Source organism: Typopeltis vanoorti, chromosome 1 (assembly GCF_054136105.1).
Source record: "Typopeltis vanoorti isolate ZY-2024b chromosome 1, IOZ_Tvanoo_1.0, whole genome shotgun sequence".
Lineage (NCBI taxonomy): Eukaryota > Metazoa > Arthropoda > Arachnida > Uropygi > Thelyphonidae > Typopeltis > Typopeltis vanoorti.
In genome coordinates, this window is record NC_143549.1 from 129343297 (window position 1) to 129370317 (window position 27021).

The 27021-nt window shown below is 37.4% G+C and overlaps 1 protein-coding gene across 3 annotated transcripts in view; it reads right to left on the bottom strand.

The window, feature by feature from the left end:
• The window catches only part of LOC150110421 (haloacid dehalogenase-like hydrolase domain-containing protein 2), a 71145-nt gene that overhangs the window by 20188 nt on the left and 23936 nt on the right, over positions 1-27021 (bottom strand). For 2 of the 3 annotated variants that reach the window (XM_090393674.1, XM_090393665.1), the window contains exons 3-4: positions 25215-25299; positions 8916-9132 (exon numbers count right to left, since the gene is read on the bottom strand). In XM_090393674.1, the coding sequence (XP_090249800.1) occupies positions 8916-9132; positions 25215-25299 (302 nt within the window). Of the gene's footprint in view, positions 1-8911; positions 9133-25214; positions 25300-27021 lie in introns of all 3 variants that reach the window. The other variant, XR_016548410.1, reaches the window with a different exon arrangement.

The following is a 27021-nucleotide window of genomic DNA, read 5'->3' on the forward strand; positions in this document are numbered from 1 at the left end:
TTCTTGCCTTGGCACTCTATCGTATGCTTTCTCCAGATCAATAAATACCAGATGTAGCTCCCTTTGTTTCTCTCGATATTTTTCCATCATCTGTCGTAATCGAAAGATAGCATCTGTTGTTGATCTACCAGGCATGAAGCCAAATTGTTCCTTTGCAATCTCCACCTCCTCCCTCAATCTACCATCAAGAACCCTTTCTAGGATCTTCATTGTGTGGGACATCAACTTTATTCCTCTGTAATTTTTACAGTCTTGTGCATCCCCTCTACTCTTGTAGATGGGAACAAGAATACTCTCCCTCCATTCATCGGGTATATTTTCCTGTTGGCAAACTTTCATGAACAGGTCCCACAGCAGGTCAATTCCCTCTTCCCCCAGTGCCTTCCATGCCTCCATTGGAATTCTGTCGGGGCCCACCGCTTTTCCATTCCTCATCCTCTTCATGGCCTCCGTCACTTCCATTCTACTGATGTTCTGCACCATCCCCTCAGAAGGCTGGCCATCTCCTCTGTGAGTCCTTGCATTTTCCTCATTCAAAAGTCCCTCAAAGTATATTTTCCATCTGTTTCTTATGTCCACATCCCTCCATAATACTCTTCCTTCAGCATCTTTGATCTGCCTCACATGTAAGATGTCCTTAGCTGCTTTATTTCTACATTTCGCTAGTTGGTAAATTTTTCTCTGTCCTTCCTTTGTTTCTAATTGATCATACAGATCTTGATATGCCATGGCCTTCACCTGTGCCACAACTCTCTTGGCTTCTTGCTTTCTCTCTTTGTACACCTCTCTGTCCTCTTCCACTCTTGACTCATCCCACTTCTGCTTTGCCTTCCTCTTAGCTGTCACTGCCACTTGTACATCATTATTCCCCCACCAACCCTCCTTCTGCTCTCTAATCTTTCCAGATGTCTCACCAAGCACCTCGATTGCACAGCTCAGGATTACTTTTGAATTATGTTTCCACCAATCTTGTACACTTTCCAGTCCATCCGAAATCCTCTCTAACACTCTCTCTCACTAAAACGATTCCTCACACTCTCCTCTTTTAAGCGAAACCACTTAATTGTCTTCATCCCATGGCAACCAGAAGTTCTTATCTTCGATCTTATTTTAAAGTCTGCACACAGCAGTCGATGTTGTTGTGCTACTTGATCTGTTGGAATTACTTTACAATTTGTCACAACCTTAAGATGTTTTCTTCTAGTCAAAATGTAGTCAATTTGTGAGCTGTTGTTACCACTTCTAAATGTTATCAAATGTTCTTCCCTCTTGAAGAAAAACGAGTTCACAATTGCCAGATCAAACGCTACTGCAAAGTCCACAACACTCTCTCCTTCCTGGTTCATCATTCCCACTCCGTGGCCACCATGCACCCTTTCACAGTCTCTATTCTGTCTTCCTATGTGCCCGTTCAAGTCTCCTCCGACAATCACAATCTCATTTTCTTCCAATTCCCTCATTTCTTCATCTAACACGTTCCAGAACTCATCTTTTTCCTCTGCTGTACAACCAACTTGCGGGGCATATACACATAATACGACCACCCGCTCTTCTCCAAGACCCAATTTCATTCGCATGATCCTGTCGTTCCTTCTACCCACGTCCAGTACTTCACCCTTCATTCTGCCACACACCACAATTCCTACACCATTTCTTCCCTCGTTATTCGCTCCAGAGTAGAACAATTTATATCCATCTCCCAGTTCCTTTGCCTTTCCCCCTTTCCACCTTGTCTCCTGCACACATAAAATGTCCAACTTCCTCTTCCTCATCATGTCTGCCACCTCTCTTCCCCTTCCAGTCATGCTTCCAACATTCAATGTTCCCACTCGCAACATCCTCTCCACCTGCTGGGCTCGCTTCTTTAACCGCACCCGCCCTATATAATTAATACATAATGAGATACAGAAATACACTTAAAATTTTGGTGGGTTATGGTTCTGACTGGCAGTTTACCATGACTATAAAACTGCAAATAGTGAACTTTTGGGGGTAAAGAAAATGCCTCAAAATGCAAATCTGTTGGGGAAATGCATAAAGGGCCTATAAATATGTCTTATACTTATGTTATGCTATATGGCTGAATATTTCATTAAATATAAACCACAAAACATAAAGAGAGAATATGAATTAAGAGGCTGAAAATATTTCCAAGCCCAGTGGAATAAAGTATGACTGATTTACTCAGAAACAATAATGTGATTGCTGATATATCTCTAAACTAATAAAGAAAGTGGAAAAGCAGGTATTCAAATTTTGTTTTTTCCAATTTTCCATCCTTTCATCACATGCTAAAGACAGATTTGAAAAATCTAAAACACATGTAAGTGCTTTAGATAAAACATACTTTTTTTTTCTTTGGTTGGTTATCACAATATCAAATTGAACTTCAATTTGGAAAGGGAAAAAAAATTCTCCATTAAAAATGAAAAGTACTGATGCACGTTGTGGCAATAATTAAATCCTAATTTAAGAGTTGGTTAGAATGGTCAAGATAAACGCATGATTTTGAGTAACAAGGGCAATTTTTGTAAACATGGATGTAGAGTTTGACAATTTCCTAAAAACTCATCAATACTATGGATCTAGCAGAACTACCTTTTAACTGCATCACATATATAATGAATTTATTAATATTATGGTAGGATACTTAGAACAATTTTATTAATGAAGTTTGAGAAGCGAAATATCCTTATAAAATCCATAATATACAAAGAAAGCCATGTGGATCAATTGACTTGTTAAGATATTTAAAATCAGGTGAGAAGAAATTTGTTCTCCATAGCTAAAATGGGACCACTTAAGGGAGAAAGTTAAATAACTGGGAGGAGACATCTACATAACCTTTTAAGGAATAGGGAGAATCGACTAAGCTGCTAATCTAATATCCAATTTCCACCTATTTTTTTTTTTTTTTGCCTATTCTATTAATAGGTATCTACTTAGATACTGAATGAACAAAGATCAGTTGGCAATTTGGAGTTTAGTTGACAAACTGTATTCTGAATTGGCTTAAACCAAAACACAATGATGGTACAACAAGATGAAATGTTACGCTGGCTGGACATCATCCAGTTAAACAATATCCTTGTTTTTGTCAACCAAGGCAAACAGTAAAAATTCAACTATACTAGAAAAAACTAAACTCGACATCAGCAGAATCTCACAGTTTCAAATAGGCACCATCGACACAAGAGGTACTACTGGAAAAGAAGTGGAAATGCCAGAAGAATTAAAGAAGTACAAAGTTGTTTTGGTGTTAACAAAACAAAGAAGACCAACTGTAGATGATTCATTTAGAAGAATCTCATCTCCTGTCAAGAAGAGTAAGGAGTAGCCATAATATTCAACACTAAAAACAAAACTAATTTTCTTAAATGGAAGGTGATTTCAAGAAGAGTAATGTTGGCCAATGTCAAAATAGACAATGACTGGACAATGAAACATGTATGCTTGGACCCAGAGAAAGCTAACAATGAAAGAAGTTTAGGGATTTATTGAGTCATTAGAGAAGGTAACTGATATAAAGAAAAAAAATAGTCCTTGTTGGAGATCTAAACAGCAGAGTAAAAAAATTAATACCAAACAGAGAAATGTATTGGAAAAAATTACAAACTCATAGAAATGAGTTGGGAAAAGAGAAATTCTAATAATAATGATAATTACCTGTGAGATTTCTGTTCAGGACATGAACTGGTCATCATTAACACCATGTTCCAACAAAGATGTGCACAGATTCATTTGAAGAGAAGACAATAAATATGGAACTTACTACATTATTTTGGATAGCAATATCATCACACTGGATAAGGATAATACAGGGAGTTGGAAAAAAGAAGTGATCACTTAGTTTTGAACAGGACAAAAATGAATATCATACTGAAAACAAAAATATGTAAGAAAATTTTGTACAAATATGTTTGGATAATAAACTAAGGACTTTGAAAACAATCAAACTTCAGCAGATTCTGAAGAAAACACTTCCAAAGGTATGTGGGGAAGTTGCCTGCAAGTAGAGAAAAATCAGAACTCCATAGTGTACTCAGGATATTTTTTTAATGTGTGGTTCCTACCCATGAAAGGTCGTCATAAACCTATAGTACATTTAATACTCTGGAAGGGCTAAGAATTTTTTTTGCCATTGTTATCAATTTAATTTTTTTTTTGTAATTTATTTATTTATTTTTAAGTCTGAAAACACTACTCTAGAGACAAAACATGGAACTTTTTCCAGCCACTTCAGACCTCCAATAAGCAAAGCGGTGGTCTCACAGTGGGTGATGAAATTCATTTCTCGCCTAAAAAGTTAAGGACGCAGTAATGGATAAAAAAGAAGAGTATAAAAATTTCTAACAAGTAGATTAGCAAGTAGTGTGAACACATATAAGAATGTAAGAAAGTGAAGCAGTGCGTAAAAATAGGTAAACAAAAGTCAAAGTAAGACTAGTAACAAGAAGATAAATATCACGAAAATGGCAAAATGTTCTGGAGGCTATTAAAAAAAAGTGCAGAATTGAGAGAAAGAGTACTTGATAGCAATATCAGTAAAAGAAATCAGATATCATAGATGTGATATGAAAACTGAAGATAAAGATATTCTAGATGTCTGGAGTAATTACTTAGAAAGAATCTTAAATGAAACAAGAAATGCCAGATCAGTGGTAGAAAATATTTGAGAGGAAGGCACAATCAGGAATACATATCAATACTTGAGGTAGGAAAAAACCTATCAAAAACCTCAAATGTAAAAAAAAGGGCAACTGAAGTAGATTATATCTGGCAAGAAATGCTCAAAGATGGAGGTATGAAAGTTTTACAATTGCTGCACTACATAATTCATAAGGGTCAAATTCCAGATGATTAAAGTAAAGGTGCCTCTGATTTTGTAAATTACTGAGAGAGCTCCCCTCCTCAATGTAGGGGTCTACTTCTGTTGTGATCCAGTCCATCTTAAGAAGAGCGCATGCAATGTATGTATGAGTGAATGAAGGACATCACAAACATGGATGACCAAAGCATGATTCAAACCCACAGTCTTTTAGCTGGAGAACACGTATGCTAAGCACTTGGCCAACCAGGACAGTTTAGTACCCATCTATATAAAAAAAAATAAAACAATGTGAGAATAAAGAAATGCCTCTACTGCATTTTCCAGGAAAGATTTATGCAGACAAACTTGAAAAGAAACTAAGAAAAATTGTGGAAGAAAAACTTGGAGAAGAACAAGGCAAACAGAGGTAGTCAGGATCAGATATTCACTTTAAGGAAATAGTTGAAAAATCTTGGGAATATAAAAAGGATCTGAATTTAAATTTTGTAGACCTGTAAAGGACAAAACAGCATTCCTAGAAAAAAAGCTGCTCAATACAGTTATGGTGTAAAACAAAACGTTGTATCATGCAATACATAGTCTACACTGAAGTTGTCAGTCAGCAGTTAGAACTGAAAGCGACACAGGAAGACAGTTGATGCCAGATCAGATGAAAGACACAAATGCATACTACCTTTAATAAATTTAGTTTAATCCTTTATCCAAGTGTGTGCAAACAAAGTTTGCGGCTGAAAGTATCTTCAGGACTGGAGTAAAGTGGTACAACACCGGGCGACTCCTTGCTCCACCTTTGCAAGGAGTTGCCCAGTGTTGTACCACTTTACTCCAGTCCTGAAGATACTTTCAGGCGCAAACTTTGTTTGCACACACTTGGATAAAGGATTAAACTAAATTTATTATAGTCTGACCAAGTGAAAAATAAACTTTCAGCATACTACCTTTGTTGTTATTCATCATCTGTACAGATCACATTATGAAACAGTGATATTAAACCTGATATCATTGTTGGAAATGGTAATCTCATCTGTTTACTTTATGCAAATGATTCTATACTCCTAAATAAACCCAGTACAAGTAGACAGGATTAATTACCTAAAGTTTATAACTGGTGTAACAAATCTGGCATGAAAACCAGCAATAAAAAGACAAACTATGAAAAGAAGCCAGCATAAACATCAGCTGTACTCTAAATACAATTATTTAGAGTACGATATCTGCAAACATATTTTTTATGAAATATATATATATATATATATATGTTAAAGATACCAAGTAATTATTTAAACTTGGTTTTAATCCTTTTTCCCAAGTAAGCAAAAACAGACAAGTAAGTCAAGTTTGCACCTGCACATAGAGCAAGACTGAGGCAACTCGTGGTAAAGGTGGATTAAGGTCTGATCACTTTCCTTAGTATTTCCCCCTAATGCAAAGCACATCCCCTTGCAGAGGTGTATGATGCTATGCATTAAAGGCAAAGGCCACTACCCAGACCAGTTTCGACCTTTATTGAGGTCTCGTCAGTGGGAGCCAAGCCCAAAAAATGCTAAGGTTGAAATAATGCAGAGCTTATATTTTACCTAAACAAGGTTCTTTGACCTTATTTAATAAAATCTCCGGATGAGAGAAAGATGTAGAAAGTTTTTTTACCCAGGTATACCATATGTTAAAGATACCAAGTAATTATTTAAACTTGGTTTTAATCCTTTTTCCCAAGTAAGCAAACAGACAAGTAAGTCAAGTTTGCGCCTGCACATAGTGCAAGACTGAGGCAACTCGTGGTAACTCTGTTTGCTTACTTGGAAAAACTGTGTCCAAGTGAAATGGCTGTGAGAAAGGAACTGACAGAGTTTGAAAGAAGCATTGTGATAGGATACCATGTTGCAGACCTATCTGTTTCGCAAATTGAGAAATTGGGTCATTCTAGGCCAATAATCAATAATACAATACTGAGATGGAAGCGGGGGGGGGCAAATGCAAGTGCTACCTGCAGTGGACAAGTCATCATACTCATTGAACATGACTACCATTCATCAGTCAACATGTTGAATTCAGAGTTCCAAGCACTGACTGAAACATTAAGCTGCATAAAAACATTCAAAACCAAGGCTCACAACATGGGTTTCCATGGTAAGACTGCAATATGCAAGCCCCAAATTATTACCCAAACCAACATGCAGTTTCATCTTCAGTTGTGCAAAAAGCATGCACAGTGGGATGTGGAAGCTTGGAAAGCTGTGCTATGGAGCGACAAATCATGCTACATCCTCTACTGATCAGATGAACAGGTGTGTGGGTGTGACAGATGCATAGTAAATGTCTTTCACCAGAGTGCATGACCCACTACTATAAAATTCAGAGGTGGTGCTGTTTTTCCTGGTTTGACCTTGGACCTCTGTTTCTGGTGCCACGAACATTAATCTCTGAGCGGTATCTGAACATTCTGGACAATGCAATCCTTCTTACTTAGTGGCATTTCTATGGAACTGACCATTGTTTCTTTCAGCAAGACAATGCACATCATAAGGCTGCTGTTGCTGTAACTGTATGGTTTGTGGACAAGAATGTCACCACCCTTGACTGGCCTCTACAGAGCCCTGATCTCATTCCTATTGAACATCTGTGGGATAAACTGGAGCATCGGGTGAGATCAAGGGTCACTACCCAGACCTTAGTATCACATCTGGGTCTGGCTCCCACTGAACAGACCTCAATAAAGGTTGAAATCAGTTGGTGGTTTGATTCCGGGGAAGCAGGGTTTTTGCCTTAGGGAACTTTTGAGCATCCAGGGATTTGGATCCGTTGGGTGGCCTGTATCAGGGCTTCCTTGGCTGATGCTTTTTCCTGGAATATGAGCAGTTCTGCTTGGTGGTAGGTGAGCCTGTCACTGAGCAGAGCCACCACTGAATTAAATGATCACTCAGGTCGCTCATTGTTGAGTGATCTGAGTGATCGCACGAGTTGTTGGAGAGGTAACTCTGCACTTAAACAGGGAAACCGGTCTGGGTAGTGACCCTTCCCATAATGCATAGCATTATACATGTCTGCAAGGAGATGTGCTTTGCATTATGGGATACCAAGGCAAGTAATGAGAAGTCTTAGCTTCCTTATATGAGTTGTCCCAGTCCTGAAAATACTTCATCCACAAACTCTGTTTGCTTATACTTGGATAAAGGATTAAACCAAGTATATAATTTCTTGGTATCTTTAATTTATGGTTTGTAATTTAATACTTGTTTTGGTAATCTTTCTGTTTTCATTCTTTCAACGTATTCCATCCATTTATGTTTATATATTTTTTTTTATTATTTCTATTACTGATTCCTGGTTTAATTCTTTCATAATTTCATTTCTTTTGTGACTGAATAGGGTATACTTTGCAGTTTTTTCTCGTAAACTTCATTTCAGCTGCTACTAATCTTTGTTTGTCTTTTTGTTTTATTGCTCAGATTTCACTTCCATACAATAGGACTGGTAGGGCTAATGTATTGTATACTTTTAATCTAGTTTGTTTTTGAACTAGGTTAGGTTTAAATATAGAGTTAATTACACTTGTTATTTTTAAACATTTCACAATTTTTAGTTTATTATTTTCATATATGTAATCATACATCCTAGGTAGTTAAATGAATTCATCTGTTTTAAAATATTTTTATTTATTACTATTTTAGTTATTATTGGATCTTGCCCTTTAAAGACCATCAGTTTTGGATTTTTCTGTTGATATTATCATTCCATAATCGGCTATTTCATTTAAATTTAAAATATCTTTCTGGAAGGTATTTTAAATTTAATAATAAATTATTATTTGATCATCAGTAAAAAGAAGAGTGTTTAAGTTCACAGTAGGAAGAAAGTTTAATACCTTAATGGAAATTTTTATTCCATTTTTATTATTATTTCATGCCTTTCATGCCCGTTCTTTCTCTCATTAACAAATAAACGTACAAATGTTCTTGAAATATGTGAAGAAATATGTCATTAAATAAATACTTTTGTATATCAAAACTGGTTTACAAAGTTATCAGATATACCTAACACATCATATGAATGTAAATTAATACAAAAGTAAAAAAAAATTACCTACATCTCCAATCATAACTGCTTCTGGCGGATCACAACCTAGTGGCCTTAAGCTCTCCATAAAAAATAACTTATCTGGTTTTCCAACAACAAGTGCTTTTGTTTCTGTTGCATACTCTAATGCTGCAACAAATGGACCCGGACCTAATGCAAATCCTTCTATATGTTTCAAGTAACGTGATTTATGGATTGCAATAAAAGTTGCTCCATCTAGTAAAAGCCTGGAAAAAAAAAAAAATTAGCAATATAAATGTACACATATACCATGTCCATTTATTGGATGCATTTTCTAAATTTTCAATATTATTATAAATTTAGTTTAATCCTTTATCCAAGTGTGAGCAAACAAAGTCTGCGCCTGAAAGTATCTTCAGGACTGGGGTAAGGTGGTACAACACCAGGGCACTCCTTGCAAAGGTGGAGCAAGCTACCAACACTCCTATCTCAGTTTCTCCCATAATGCAAAACACATCTCCTTGCGGATATGTCTAATGTTATGCATTAAGGGAAGGGCCACAACCCAGACTAGTTTCGACCTTTATTGAGGTCTCTTCAGTGGGAGCCTGAAAGTATCTTCAGGACTGGGGTAAGGTACCTTACCCCAGTCCTGAAGATACTTTCAGGCGCAAACTTTGTTTGCTCACACTTGGATAAAGGATTAAACTAAATTTATTATACTCTAACCAAGTGAAAAATAAACTTTCAATATTATTATTATTATAGAGAGACCTCCAGGGAGTCAGAGACTCATCGAGGGAGGCCACATACTACACACACTAGCTATCATACTTATTCTTGAATTCATTCACACTGCTTGCACTCACAACATCCAATGGCAATCCATTCCAATCACAAACCACCCTCTGAGAGAAAAATCTAGCCCTCACACCCTTCTTGGCAGCCTTTATTCTCAGCTTCCAAGGATGCCCTCTTATCCTTTCCTCAGCCTCATATCATATCATCCTTCTTTCTCCTGTTTGCTAGTGTCTGCTGTCTACAAATTCTCAATCTGTCTTTATAATCAGTATTTCACAATTCTGATATCATTTTTAACTCTCCTTTGTTCTCTCCACTATATCAGAATCACAACAGAAACCAGGAGACCAGACCTGAACACAACAGTCCAAGTGAGGTCTTATCAAGGCCTTGTAAAGAGGCAAAATGACATCTTTATCTTTACATGTGAATGTTTGTTTTAGCATTGCAATTATCTTTTGAGTTGTATTTGAAATCTTTACAAAATTATTGTCCAATTTCTCTCATCTCAATTCTCTAAAAGGAGAAAAAGTCAATTTCTATGCTATGTTGAAATCTCAACTAATGAACAACTGCCAGTGGATATTGCACATTGTCAAATCAACAGGGAATCTAGTCATTAAGCCACTTTGGACAAATGTTAGGGTAAATATGGTAAATTCCAAGTGGCTGCTTTTAATATCTTCAAGGCATTTTGATCAGGTCTGGCAGAAAGATCTACTTACTTTGTGAACCAGTAATTCCTGATATGTACAGAATACTGTGATAATACTACTACATAAAAAGTTTGCATCCTTACTAACTTTCTATTGACCACACCACTTTAGATTAGCTCTACTGACATATTCCCGAATGCTAACAATGTCAAGTTCTTTCTAATATCCTAATTTTTAATATGATTCTGCCATTGATGTCATCCATTCACTCCTCTATTTTTTTTGGTGCAAACTCTCATATCTTTGGTCTCCAATTTTTGATCAAGTGTTTTACTTCTAACCCAGCTCTCAGATCTAAATAATTTTTGCAACATGAATTTAAATCCACACACTGATACCAAATAACCCACATGCAATATAATTCCCAAGAAAATATCCTAGAGTCATAAACAAGCCTTGTTCCTCATTCATATTTTATCCTGAGTCTTAAGCATTAATTTATTTATCATCAGACCTCAAAGGATTCAAGGACTCATCAAGGGAGGCCATACACCAACTGTCATACCATCTCTTAAACTTATTCACACTAGATGCACTCCCTACCTTAAAAGGCAAACTGTTTCCCTCAACTCACAGTCCTGTGAATGAAAAATGTATCTCGAGTTCCTTGCTTAACTGCACACCACTGGTCACCTTAAACCTCGTAGATTCACCTCCTCCACTTTCTGATACCGTTCTGTCAGCCACCCACTTATTCAAGCCAATAGCTTATATTCCAATCCATTCTCCAGTTCAGGCAACAACCTTTCATGTGGTATGTTATCAAATGACTTAGCAAAGTCTAACAGTAACATAGTGCATCCATTCATTTCATCCAACTCGACTGTAACATTATAAAATAAGAGTGAATTGCTCAGACATGATCATCCTTGAGTAAACCTGTGCTGTTGCTTGCAAAGTATAGCTTGTTTGTCAATCCATTTCTGTATGCAATTCTTACCAACCTCTCTAAAATCTCCACAATCACTCCAGTGATACTGACAGTTAGACACAGTCTTTGCACCACCCCTGTGCAGTGGAATTATCATACATTCTTTCCATCCCTGTGGGATCTTTCCTGAGCTAAAACTCAAATTAGACAAACATGTCAAGGGCCTAGACAGTTCAGCTGAGCATTTCTTTAGCATATGCACTGATATCCCATCTGTTCCCATGCAAATTCTTACCCAGATTATGTAACAGTTCTAGAACTTCCTTCTCATGTTCTTCTATCTCTTCCTCCAATGTAGTGGTAAAACTAAGCACTATTTCACATACACCAGGCTGATAGATTTTTAGTGAAGTGAGCCCTCAATATTTGAATAATTGCTCCTGAGACAAGCTTACTTGTTTACATTCAGTAAAATTATTATTTCATATTCACTCTTTCTTTTACTTGCAGCAAATTGATAAAATTCTTTTGGATTGCCTTTTAGCCTGTGCAGGCAATTTCTTTTTCTACTCCAGTTTAGCTTTCCATACAATACTTGCAACTTTGCTGGCATATGCTTCATACATTTCATAACTCCTCTAACTCTTATTCTCATAATATTCCTTCCATATCATCATCTTATGGATAAGGTTGCACATTTCACTTCCACCTAATTTGTTCTTCAAATTCTAGAAACACATTCAGATACTGCATCATTTAAGCACCTTTTCAAATCAAGAACCAAGCAAAGATTGGTTGGTAGAGCCCCTGCTACTAATGGCTCGCAAAAAGTTAAGCAAGTTTGAGCGCAGTTAGTAGTTGGAAGAGGATCAATCGTTCAATGCTGTTGGCATACTCTCCCTCGATGAGTCTTTGGACTCCCTGGAGGTGTCACATAATAATATGAGGAGCAACATGGCTTTGTGAAGGATCAGTCATGTCCTCGTAATCTTCTCATAATAGAGTAACAGTTGAGTTGGATAAAGAAAATGGCTACAAGATGATTCTGCTGGAAAGGCATTTGAGAGAATACTACATGGAATTGTTACACAAATTAGAACAAATGGGAATAGATAATATGCTGGTTATGTGGATAAGGGATGGCTGCTGGACAAATATCAAAAAGTGGTATATGGAGGAAAAGAATCAACACAAAAACATGACTGGTGGTATGCTACAAGATTAAGTGCTGGAATCGTTACTGTTTAATTTGCACATAAATGATATAGGCAATAACCTGAAAGGAAATATTCAGTTGTTTTCTGATTATATGAAATTAGGCAGAGTAATGGTTAATCATTAAGGCAATGTAGAGGAGCTTGCAGGACAATTTAAACAGGCTGTAAGTATAGGCAAAAGTTAATGGGCATCACTTTAATGTGGAGAAATGTAAAGTTATGCATTTTGAGATAAATAGATTACAAGCTGTGTACCACACTGATGGAACTGCACTCCAAGAAATAGATGAAGTTGGATATTTAGGGGTGATGGTAAAGAGAGAGAGAGTTAAAGTTTAGGTTTCCTATGAGGATAGATTGAAGGTGTGTGGACTGCAGAAGTTGGTTGATAGGAGAAAAAGAGGAGATATGACAGAAACATTTAAGTTACTTAAAGGGTTTTATAGGATTGATTATTATTATTAACATTCGACTTCCATGGAGTCAGAGACTCATTATGGGAGGTACACACTATTGCACAAGAAAGTTCATCTAACTGTGCTTTAAACTGATTCAATGTGACTACATTCACAATACACTCAGGCAATGCATTCCACTCACCTACCACTCTCTATGTAAAGAACATTCTCCTCATTCCTCTGCTCACACACACACACTCTTTATACAGTTTACAGGGATGGCCTCTTGTTTTCTAACCCCCCATTCCATGAAAAATCTCTTCCATGTTAATCTGATAGCAACTCCTGACTAACTTATATCTCAATCATATCCCCTCTCCACCTCCTATTCACCAGAATTTGCAATTTACATTCTCTCAACCTGTCCTAGTACAAGACCACTAACCACCTTTGTGAATCTTCTCTGGACCCTAATATATCCTCATCACCATGAAAGCCAATGACCAAATCTATGCACAATAATCCATATAAGGCCTGAAAGGCCTTTTATACAATGGTATCATAACCTCTTTATTTCTGCTTGTCAGGGTCCTCGGCATCATTGTGATTATCCAATGTGACATCTTCACAACTTGTGCAATAGCCTCTGAATTTCAGTTCCACTCCCAGATCTCTCATCTCCTCTACCTCCTGTAAAGTTTCCCCACTAACTGTATACTTTGCATTCCATTGTTGTTTAATAAATTTCAAAACCTTACACTTTGCAACAGTGAACTGATAGTTCCACTTATCTGCCCATTCATGCAATCTATTCAAGTCCTCTTGTAAGGCCATAACATCTGCTTGACTCTTCATTGCTCTCCTCAATTTTGCATAATCTGCAAACAGCTGCCTATTACCAGTTAAATCCATCCCAATATCATTAATATACAAATTAAACAACAATGTTCCAAACCTAACTCCTGTGGCACACCACTGGTGACCTTCCTCTTTTGGGATATGGCACCCCAATATACAACTTTCTGATACCTATCTGACAGCCAGTCACCGATCCAATTTAACAGCTTGTCATGTGGCAGTCTATCAAAAGCTTCTGCAAAATCTAAGTAGTATATAGGAGATGCATATATAGTAGTATATGCATCTCCCTTGTCCAAGACATTTGTCACATTGTTAAAGTGCATAAGTAAGTTAGTAAAACATGATCTCACTTTAACAAACCCATGCTGATAATCACAAAGAATACTGATATCAACCCATTTCTGTATCCTGCTTCTCACCAATCTTTCTGGTAACTTCATATATACAAATTGTCTATAATTTGTAGCCACAGCCTTATCACTATCTTTATGCAATGGAACAATTTTATCTTCTTTATATTCCCTTGGAACCTGTACCGTTGAGACTTATCAAACAGGCATGCTAATGCTACTATCAATTCCCTGGAACATTCATACAATCTATTCATGTCCTCTTGTAAGGTCATAACATCAGTTTGACTCTGCATTGCTCTCCCCAATTTTGCATCATCTGCAAACTGCTGCATATCACCAGTTACACCCATCCCAATATTATTAATATACAAATTGAACAACTGCAAACAGTTCTTGAATTTGTACAGTATGGTGCAAAAAAAAAGTATTGACTGAACATAAAAAATACTCCTAAGACTGCCTTTTGCCAACATTCAGTACTATTTTATTTGCACTGTACTGTACATTAATGCATCTTACGGGAATCATGAAGATGATTAACTGGAATAAAATTGTTTCACTGAGTTTATTCATCCCAAAATTGTTGGAATAAGTGAAACATGGTTGAATGAGGATGATACCTTAACTTACCTGCCAATAGTAGCTAAGTTAGGTTAATAGCAGGAGAATTATATGGACATAATTGCCCTGTTATCATCAGCACTGCCCCTCCCTTCTTGTCCTTTCTATCCTCTCAAAAAACACCATTTCTATTTTCATTAGGAGGTCATCTTCATTCAACCATACTTCACTTATTCCAACAATTTTGGGACGAATAAACTCAATCAGTGAAACCATTTCATCTCCCTTATTTCTAATACTTCTGGGATTTGTAAATAAACACAGCAGTTCACTTTTAGTTGGAGGTTTAATGGATTTTTTTACAACACTCAGAATGAATTAAATTAGAATTTAATACTCCTATATTTCGTCCTAGTCACTAGGACATCTACGGGGATTACAAAAACAATTAATGTAACATGCACACAAAAACTTACAATACTAAGCCCAACCATGAGGGTGACACTAAAGTCCTATCTAGGTGGAGCGCCCTCTAAGGGCTGTAGTAGGTGGCCTGGAATGTAAGGTGGGACCTCTGGTGATGAGTGGGAGGAATTGATTATTTTTTTAATACTTTGTTCACTGTAGCCATTGGAGAGGAAAGTTCTGTGTATGTGGTTAAGCTCTGTAGTGAGGGCAGTTCCACTGGAACAAAGATTGTGTGCTCTCTTGGTAAGGGTTTTAATGATGCCATATTGTTGTGAGGGGTGGTGGTGGGAGAGTTTGTGAATGTATCTGCCTGTGTGTGTGTGGGTTTTCTGTATATAGTGAAGGCAAGTGTATAATTGGACAGGTGCATGACTAAGGTGTCTAAGGAAGGGTAAACAATTGTTCTTTTCCTTTTCCATAATAAACTGGATTCTTGGATGTAGGCTATTGAGATGACTGAGGAAGGAGTCTAACGTGTCTGGGCCATGAGGCCAAATGGAGAACACATCATCTACATATCTTAGCCAGATAGAAGGTTTGAGTGGGGCTGAGTCTATGGCTCGTTTTTCGAAATCTTCCATATAGAAATTGGCTAGGGGGTGGTGAGAGGGGGGAACCCATGGCGGTTCCTTCTATCTGCTTGTAGATTTTGTTATTTCAAGAGAAATATCCTGAGTTGATGGCAAAGGAAAAGAGATCTAAGATGTCAGAGGGGAAAACGTTTTCTAAGAGAGATAAAGTGTCAGTTAAGGGAATATTGGTAAACAAAGAGGAGATATCAAAGCTTACCAATATGTCTGTATTGTTCAAGGTTAAATTTTCTGTGAGGGCTTTAAAGTGGCTCGAGTTTTTTATATAGAAAGTTGAATTTCCGGTGAGGGAGGACAGAGAGTTGGCCAGCTGTTTAGACAGTTTGTAACAAGGTGCATTGGTGGCATCTACTATAGGTCTGAGTGGGGAATTGGGTTTGTGGATTTTTGGTAAACCGTATATTCGGGGGGGGGGGGGGAGCGGAAAGGTTTAAGTTTTTTCGTGACATCAGGGGGCCAGAAGGTTACTTTTTTAAGTAAGATTTTTAATTTCTTAACTTGTGTTTTTGTGGGGTCATGTTCTAGCGGAATGTAGGTAGCGCGATTGCGGAGGATAGTGTTCATTTTACGTTTGTATTTGGTATTAAGAACAACTGTAGCATTACCCTTATCCGCTCTGGTGATGACGATACTTTTTTCTTTGCATAGTTTCTGGAGAGCCATGCGTTGGGCATAAGATAAGTTACTTTTTGGAGGCGAAGAGTGAGCGAGGATGTTGGCTATGTCGAGTCTGATGTTGTTGGCTACCTCCGACGGTAAGCGACCGATCCCTCGTTCGACGTTAACCATTACATCGAGCACCGGCACTTCTTTCGGGGTGACGGCAAAATTACGGCCGAGGCCAAGGGCGCTGACGGCATCCTCATTGAGTCTTTTCGAAGAGAGGTTAATTACTGTCTGGAGCGGTTGAATTTGTGGTTGTGGTTTGTCTTTAACCAGGTTCCTGTATTTCTTGACGTGTTTGTTTTTTATTTTTTGAAATTCTCTCTGTGCGGAAGTTTCCGAAATGTCAGAGAGAATCAACCAAATTTCAGGGTTAAGAACGGTGGAGAGCTCTGTATGTAGGGAGCCAATGGCAGCATTCGTCACTGCGAGGGCGGCACGAGTAGAGGCGATTTGCTCGCGTAGTAATGCTAGGCTGGCACGTTTATATATACGGAGTGATTTTTTGGAATGGAAATTGGTCTTCATTTTAACGCATTTCGGTATCACTCTTGTATCCCGACATCTTTTTAGAAAGGCCAGCCTATTTAGTTGTCTAGATAGTCGTAGTTTTGACTTACCGTATTGCTTGGATTTACGTGCTAATGACTATTTTTCGTCTCTCCTATATTTCGTCCTAGTCACTAGGACGAAATATAGGAGTATTAAATTCTAATTTAATTCAATCTGAGTGTTGTAAAAAAATCCATTAAACTTCCAACATAATGTCCTCACAGCACTTAAGCCTCTACACAAGAATTATAAATCATCCATGGAGAAGATTTAGCACGTAAATCCAAGCAATACGGTAAGTCAAAACTACGACTATCTAGACAACTAAATAGGCTGGCCTTTCTAAAAAGATGTCGGGATACAAGAGTGATGATACCGAAATGCGTTAAAATGAAGACCAATTTCCATTCCAAAAAAGCACTCCGTATATATAAACGTGCCAGCCTAGCATTACTACTCGAGCAATTCGCCTCTACTCGTGCCGCCCTCGCAGTGACGAACTCCGCCATTGGCTCCCTACATACAGAGCTCTCCACCGTTCTTAACCCTGAACTGTAGTCGATTCTCTCTGACATTTCGAAAACTTCCGCACAGAGAGAATTTCAAAAAATAAAAAACAAACATGTCAAGAAATACAGCAACCTGGTTAAAGACAAACCACAACCACAAATTCAACCGCTCCAGACAGTAATTAACCTCTCTTCGAAAAGGCTCAACGAGGATGCCGTCAGCGCCCTTGGCCTCGGCCGTAATTTTGCCGTCGCCCCGAAAGAAGTGCCGGTGCTCGATGTAATGGTTAACGTCGAACGAGGGATCGGTCACTTACCGTTGGAGGTAGCCAACAACATCAGACTCGACGTAGCCAACATCCTCGCTCACTCTTCGCCTCCAAAAAGTAACTTATCTTATGCGCAACGCATGGCTCTCCAGAAACTACGCAAAGAAAAAAGTATCGTCATCACCAGAGCGGATAAGGGTAATGCCACAGTTGTTCTTAATACCAGCGAATACAAACGTAAAATGAACACTATCCTCCGCGATCGCGCTACCTACATCCCACTAGAACACGACCCCACAAAAACACAAGTTAAGAAATTAAAAATCTTACTTAAAAAAGTAACCTCCTGGCCCCCTGACGTCACGAAAAAACTTAAACCTTTCCGCTCCCGTCCCCCCCCAAAATATACGGTTTACCAAAAATCCACAAACCCAATTCCCCACTCAGACCTATAGTAGATGCCACCAATGCACCTTGTTACAGACTGTCTAAACAGCTGGCCAACTCTCTGTCCCCCCTCACTGGAAATTCAACTTCCTATATAAAAAACTCGACCCACTTTAAAGCCCTCACAGAAAATTTAACCTTGAACAATACAGACATACTAGTAAGCTTTGATATCTCAATATTCCCTTAACTGACACTTTATCTCTCTTGGAAAACGTTTTCCCCTCTGACATCTTAGATCTCTTTTCCTTTGCCATCAACTCAGGATATTTCTCTTGGAATAACAAAATCTACAAGCAGATAGAAGGAACCGCCATGGGTTCCCCCCTCTCACCACCCCCCTAGCCAATTTCTATATGGAAGATTTCGAAAAACGAGCCATAGACTCAGCCCCACTCAAACCTTCTATTTGGCTAAGATATGTAGATGATGTGTTCTCCATTTGGCCTCATGGCCCAGACACGTTAGACTCCTTCCTCAGTCATCTCAATAGCCTACATCCAAGAATCCAGTTTACTATGGTAAAGGAAAAGAACAATTGTTTACCCTTCCTTAGACACCTTAGTCACGCGCCTGCCCAATTATACACTTGCCTTCACTATATACAGAAAACCCACACACACAGGCAGATACACTCACAAACTCTCCCAACACCACCCCTCACAACAATATGGCATCATTAAAACCCTTACCAAGAGAGCACACAATCTTTGTTCCAGTGGAACCGCCCTCACTACTGAGCTTAACCACATACACAGAACTTTCCTCTCCAATGGCTACAGTGAACACAGTATCAAAAAAATAATCAATTCCTCCCCCAGTCGCCGTCCCTCTCGTCAACAAGAATTTAAAAATGCCATCACCATACCCTACATCCGAGGCACATCGGAAAAAATAGCCAAGATACTTAAAAAGTATAACCTACACACAGCATACAAGCCCTATCGCAAACTTGCTACCCTTATCCGTTCTACGAAAGATCAGCTCCCCCCTCTCTCTCTGCCTGGAGTTTACAAAGTACCCTGTTCCTGTAAGCTTGCGTACTTTGGACAGACAGGCCGATCAGCATCCATCCGCCTGGAGGAACACAAGTCGTACATCGTTAAACACAACTATGGCCATTCAGGCTTGGCTGACCATGTTTTGGACACCACCCACAGAGTATCATGGAAGAAAACCACCATGCTGCACCACAGCAAATTCAAGAAAGAGAGACTTTTCTTAGAAGCAGCAGCAGCTCTCAGAAACCAACCAAATCTTAACAAATACGGTTGCATTAAGCTTCCGAAGATTTGGGAAACACTCATCACCAGAGGTCCCACCTTACATTCCAGGCCACCTACTACAGCCCTTAGAGAGCGCTCCACCTAGATAGGACTTTAGTGTCACCCACGTGGTTGGGCTTAGTATTGTAAGTTTTTGTGTGCATGTTACATTAATTGTTTTTGTAATCCCCATAGATGTCCTAGTGACTAGGACGAAATATAGGAGTATTAAATTCTAATTTAATTCATTCTGAGTGTTGTAAAAAAATCCATTAAACTTCAACATAATGTCCTCACAGTACTTAAGCCTCTACACAAGAGTTCACTTTTAGGTCTATAACCAGTCCTACCCAAGCCACTTGCTGGTTGTGATTTCTCCACCTGCACTTGACCAATCACCTTTATCACCACTTACCTCCATTGAATCTCAACTTCCTCACTCACATTCTGATTTTTTTTTTTTTTTTTTTTTTTTGAGCCCATACACGAGAGGTTGATTAATTGACCTATAGTAAATCAGTACCTTGTATGGGTAGTGGGAAAGGAGAAACTTGTTTACATTTGATTTAAAAGCCTGTATACTGTATTCCTTGGAAAATACATCAGGGGGAAGACTGTTCCAAAAATACAGCAGCAGCAGGGATGAAGAAGGAAAAGAAACTTGTTCTGTAGGTTTCAGCATCCCTTCATAGTTGAAGGGATGTTGGGCAGCAGCTGCACGTTTCAATGAACTTAGTACTGAGTGAGGGAATCATTGATGCTATTTCAGATGAACATTTGCCATGGAAATATTTATAGAATACACATAATGCAAAAAACCAATTGACTGTGCAAAAGTGGTATGAGTGAGTTGGTAAGAGAAGGATTATTAATCAATCTAATTGCTCTCCTCTGTATTGAGTCAAGCATTTTATGAGAGCTCTTAGAAGACTCAAATGCGAGGGCGCTATTCAAAAGCTGGATGGATTTGTGATTTATATAAGGTAAAGTAATGTCTTGAGCGAAAGAGAAATCGTAGTTTTTTAGAAGCTGAGGATGCAATGGTTGTGTTGTGTATATACCACCAAAGGCTTGATGTCAGGGTGATTCCAAGAAGAGAAATCTTATCTTGTCTGGAAATTGGAGTGTTGTCAAAAAATAATATTGAGAAAAAATGGTACTTTTTTGTGAGAAATAAGACAGAATTGAGTTTTACTGAAATTGACGAGGTTATCTGAACACCATTGCAGGATGGCTTGGAGATCAGAATTGAGGGCAGTGGTGGTTGATGTTCTATAGGCTGAGGTCAGTTGTGTAGAGTTTATCAAATGAAAGGGAGGAGTGCAATGTGCTGTCATCTGCAAAACTTGTATTGCAGATGACAAAAAGGGGTTAGTGAGAGAACAGAACCTTGTGGAACTCTGGCTTGTTGAATGGTAAGAGGATAAGGAACCATCCAACATCACACATAGTGTGCGTCAAGACAGAAAGCTGGCATTCCAACTGCAGAAGTCCTGAGACTAAGCAAACTCCCATCATTTGGTCTGTCTAAAATTTGATATCTCCAAAGCTTTGACCCAGTCAAAAGTTTTGGAGATATCAAGTGCAACCACTTGAGATTCACCAAACTTCTCCATGGCATTTGTCCAGAGATCTATTCCATTTCTATGCTCATCATCATCATTCCCATATATACATTCACTACTACTACTACTTCCAACATCCACTCTCCCTATGCCATATCTCCCTGTCCACCCAGGATCCCCACCCTGTTTCTCTTGTATTCTGTTCTCTCTTCATCTCTCAAACCACTACTGTTTCCACTGCCAAGCACTTTTGTCTCTTCAATACCACTCTCCTGATCTTTCACTTAATCTCTTACTTCTGATATTTTGCTTGCATCTCACACACTACACTTCCATCTAACAACAGTTTCTCTAGTACACTCACTCCAAAGCCATTCAAATGCATTCCATCACATCTGTATAATTCCATTCTTCCCTCAAATTCATGCCAGACATCCACAAATTGTACAGCTCTGCTACAGCACACCCACAGATATGAGACCCTCAGACAGTTCTGCGCATGGAGAATACATTCCAATAATAGGTTAATCAATCCGTATTGTGGAATGAGCGTTTATTATTAGTAGGAAAATTAACTTCTCTTTTATGATCATTGTAGTTTTTTTAAAGTGGTAACTATTTTGCTTGTATAACAGTTGGAAAATTTTACGTATAAAGCACGTGATTTCATGTGTTAGTAACCAATTCGTACATCACCTTATTTCTTTCTCCCCTTCAACATGAATTGACTCTTCTTGGCACTGACCCAACGACAGCTCTCTAAAGTGTGGGCGTACTATACCATACCATTCATGATTTTTGGCTGTTCATCTCAACTCATCATTGTTATACCTCATCAACATGCTGACAACCTTTCCCACTATACTGTTATCTTTCGCTCTCTCCTCAATAACCTCCTGATATTCACACTTACATTCTCCTTATGTTCACTTAAATCATTCATCCCTGCAACCTCCACTAATTCACTTGCTCATTTCCTCATGTCCAAAGCATGAATTATTTTGCTCATTCTCCCTCCTGGATACAAACCTTATGGACTCTCTCTCATTAACCAATCCTCCAACAATGGAATCTCCATACACTGCTATTCTCATATCACTCATCACCTCTTTTACCCTTTTTTTTTTCTTTCACTCTATTCTTTTTGAACAATTTCATTTGTTTCCACTAAACATCTATTATCGCTCCACATATTTCTCATTTCATATGGAATAACTGTTTCAAAAAATCTTGCATTCTGACAATTTCATTCTCTGTCACTCCCATATTTTTTCTACCTCTCGTTCTGCTGCACCTTACTTCCATTCCCTCATTTATACTTCCTTTTGCTTTTACATTCTTGCATCCTTTCACTCCCTCAGTCTCACTAGCTTCTGTTCCATTTCTTTTATTTATACTATCTTTAATTTTTTCAGTCTGTTTCACATTTGTTAACTCATGGTCTAACAAAATATCGCACTTCCTACAAATCCATACTTTCTTTTGTCACCTGTTCAGTCTCTCCCCTAACACATCTCTCACATTTCACCATACATACATATTACACTCACAACATCAAACCATTTTTGGGGAATTGTTACTGACTTTATTAATTGAAATTTTAAAACTTGTCTTCTTTGAACAGAACACAATGGCGGTACTCATGAGGTCAACCACATGGGTGTTGATCAGTGCGACTAAGCAAGCATTAAAATTTCAATTAATAAAGTCGGTAACAATTCCCCAAGGCCAAAAATCAACAGACACATTAAGTTATCAAAAATAAACAATACTATACTAAAATTCAAGCAATATGGCCAATTATTTTAGAAAAGAGCTCTGAAAAAGATAAGTGCTATTTTGCATAATAATTGGCCATATTGCTTGAATTTTAGTATAGTAGTAATGTTTATTTTTGATAACTTAATGTGTCTGTTGATTTTTGGCCGAACAAGGGAAAGGTTGCAGCACAAGAACAAGGGGTCATCCCTGAAAGTTGAATAAAGGTGTGGTTAGTAGGGATGTGAGGATTAGATTTTTTGCTTGGAGAGTTGTGAATGAGTGGAATGGGTTGCCAGGGTCAGTTATGAGTGCTTTGTCTGTTAATGGGTTCAAGGAGATGTGCGACAGATTGTGTGGATAGTTTGGGTCACTGTGATTAGTCTTCAGACTCCATGGAGGTGCTCATACAATAATAATTCATGGCTGATTTTCTAATAATTCCTTTAAATGTGGAAATTTCATACGTCAATTTTTTTTCATTAGTATCATCAATATAAAAGTTCTTATTTCAGGATTCTACAATAAGATAAAGAAAAGGAAGAAAAAATGTCTTCAAGACAATTCACAATAGAATTAATTTCTTTATTTAAGAGGACTAAAGAATGTCATAGAACATGTTTGAGTGGCTGAATTTATTAATATTCTTCATGTCTCATCAACTTCATACCAACATGTTTCTAATTCAAAGTATAATAATTAAAATACAAGTTTGATTTCACTGTTAAGCTGTGTTAGGACAGTACTTATAATGTTTTATGACACAGATTAACTTGTCATCAGTATATCCAGCTGTCCACTAACACAGGGTGAGCTTAATGTTTTATCAAAAGGATATAACTTTGCCATTTCTCCCAAAAAAGGTAACTCTTATGGATTTTTTTCACAGCACAGATAAAAGCCTGCAACCCTTATCTCTTTAAACAGTCAACATAATTTGGTTTGAATGTGCAAAAATTCTTTTCAATGATAAACCTCCTTATCTTAATCTTTCATTATCTGAATTTTTATCTCAAGTCTTTGAAGAAAAGCAACAATTTTATTATTACTAAAGTGGACAAAGATAAGGTGTTGTTCAGGATAAGAAAATATGATAGAAAAATGTCATATTACTTCAAGACTGTTCCATTTAAAGGTGCCTCACATCTGATCCTACTGACAACCAGATGAACAGGCTTAATTCTGTTATTGATAATGTTTCTATTTGGGACAAAAAACAAAATAAAAAGCTTAAAACTTCTTTACTCATCCATATAAACATGTTATTCCATTAAGACCAGTATTGCAGCAATCCCATGGGTTACCTTCACAATATGTTCCCTGAATTTCAGGTTTCTATCAATCATCACCCCCCAGATCCCCTTGCTTTCCCCCCACTTCCAACAAAATAGTATGCAGCCTCCCATCAATGTATCCCAAAACTTCAAGACTTTACATTTAGCTGATACCCCCCTCCCATTCATTTGCCCATCTGTCCAGTGTATTCAAATCCTCTTGCAGAGCTGCCACATCTGAACTATTACTAATAGCCTTCCCAGCTTCATATGCAAACAACTGAATATCTCTCTCTCTGCAATCCATTGACAATGTCACTGATATAAAGGTTAAACAATATAGGTCCCAATACTGGGCCTTGTGGGACCCCACTTGTAACCTTCTGCCTCCTTGATACTACTCCCCACAGGCAATTCTTTGATACCTATCAGATAGCCAATCCCGAATCCAGTTCACTAACCTGACATCTAAATGCATGAGCTACAACTTAAATATCAGCTTATCGTGTGGTACCCTGTCAAATGCCTTTGTAAAATCCAAAAAAATAGTAGAATATGCTTTTCCCCTCATTAACTTGTCTTGTCACTTTATTATAAAAGGCAATCATATTACTAAAACAAGAGCGCCCATTAACAAATCCATGGTAACTCTCACAGATAACATTACCCTCATCTACCCAATGCTGTCAATGATCCCTCACTAATTTCTCCAAGATCTTAACTACTGATGAAATACATACTGGTCTATAATTTGACACTTCAAGTCTGCTACCACTCTTATGCAATGCCATTATCTTACCCCTCAGTCCACTCGTTGGGTACCTTTCCCATGACAGGGAGATTTAAATATACAAATGTTAATAAATGGAAAATGAAAGTTTGAAAACATACATCAAACCTTAGGGGTTAAATGACAAATCAAGAGAAAACACAAAACACTGACCGTCAGTGTGGGAACATTAAGTGTAGTATTTCTTCCATTACTGTAATTGCTGGAAAGCCTGTATGCTGATAAAATATCAGGATTTTCTTTTCTTTTTTTTTTTTTTATGCATTTGTTTTGGTTTGAGTTAAATCCTCAATAAATTTGTTCACTACTGTACAGCAGTTTTTAAAATAGGATATGAGTAACACATAAATTATGCCTACCAGATATGTGCCACAGTAAAATAAGTAAAATTTCTCTTATTTGAGCTATATTCATAGCTACCTGAAAGCTTCATTTAATTTTTCATAATTGAATTGACTTGGTGCATGAGCAACCACTACAGCATTAGGGTTTTCAGTATCTACACCTAAAATAAACATTTATAATGAAAAAATTAGATCAGTATTCCAAACATTTTCATTTCTTTTATATATACACATTTTATAATTTACTAGTCATAGTATAGCATATCTACATTGAAATTCAGATATCCTACAAATTAAAAATATAAAAATGAATTAATTTAACGTTAAGAAGTTAGTAATATGGCATTTTATAAAAATTATTTAAATGTTTTTCTTTTTATATGTTGCAGGAAAGATCTTTTGCAATGTTATTCCTTTTGACTGCTGAAGTCAAAAGGAATAATATTGCCTTGCTTAGAGATGCAAAATAAATTTACTTAAATTTGTTATTAAAGTTATTATGTATGAGCTGTCTAGTTTTGAAATGTTTGTGCTGATTGTACATGTTGTCAATTAAAAAAGAAACCACTATACTATCAAAAGTGATTAAATAAGCTTATCTCAAAGCATAAGATTGTGAAATGAATGTTCTATAATTTCCATTACATTAACTTAGGTATAAAGAGCTCATAAGCTTCGTTTCAGCAATGAAAACATTACTAAAATTAAGGGGATATTAAATCCCACATTGTTTTAAAACCGAATAAGAAACTCAAAGATAGGAATCAGAGAGTTTCTTGCCGAATATAGTAAACTATAAAGTATCGGCGAACACTAGCGTTAGCCAATGCAAGTGATCCTAGTACGTAGTACAATCACGGGCAACTCGTTGCAAAGGTGTGTAAAGTTCAGATCGCTATTCTTAGGTATTTTCCATAATGTAAAAACATATTTCCAAGGAAATGTATGCTGTTATTACATTATGGAGGGAAGTCACTACCCAGACCGGTTTCAGCCTTTTTTGAGGCTTCATCATTTGAGGCTTAATATCCCCTTAATTTTAGTAATGTTTTCATTGCCGAAATGAAGCTTATTAGCTCTTTATACTTAAGTAACTTAACGGTTGCACCTACTTGGAAAACTCGTTCGCAGAGTATATAAGTTCTTTTCGCTATACACTTCGGTATTAAGTCTAGCTACTCACTGATGAAGCCTCAAAAAAGGCTGAAACCGGTCTGGGTAGTGACCTCCCTCCATAATGTAATAACAGCATACATTTCCTTGGAAATGTGTTTTTACATTATGGAAAATACCTAAGAATAGCGATCTGAACTTTACACACCTTTGCAACGAGTTGCCCGTGATTGTACTACGTACTAGGATTACTTGCATTGGATAACGCTAGTGTTCGCCGATACTTTATAGTTTACTATATTCGGCAAGAAACTCTCTGATTCCTATCTTTGAGTTTCTTATTCCATTACATTAATTTTGAAATTATAATTAAGAAAACTTTCCTGCACTATGAAAAGAACTTTATCGTTGCGGTTTCAAGCACAGCACTGAAAGCATTAATGGTAGTGCACAATGGTGGACTAAAGCAGAAGTTACTCTACCATTTCCAAGATTTTGTCACCTGAATTTCTTGGGGATGAGGAGGTGGCAGAGCTGATTCAGAGACGAAGGACTAAGCTGGTGACAAGTCTGTGAAATGCTCCCTATGAGGATAGATTGAAGTGTATAAAGTTTAGTTGATAGAGGAAAAGATAGAAAGAAAAATCTTAAATATCCCCAAGTAAAGGGATATTTAAGATTCTTATAACAAAAAACTGGAGTTTTCAGAATGAAGAAAATTTAGAAGCTAGCATGCCAGACACTTCTAAGATATTAAAGGAGTTTTATAA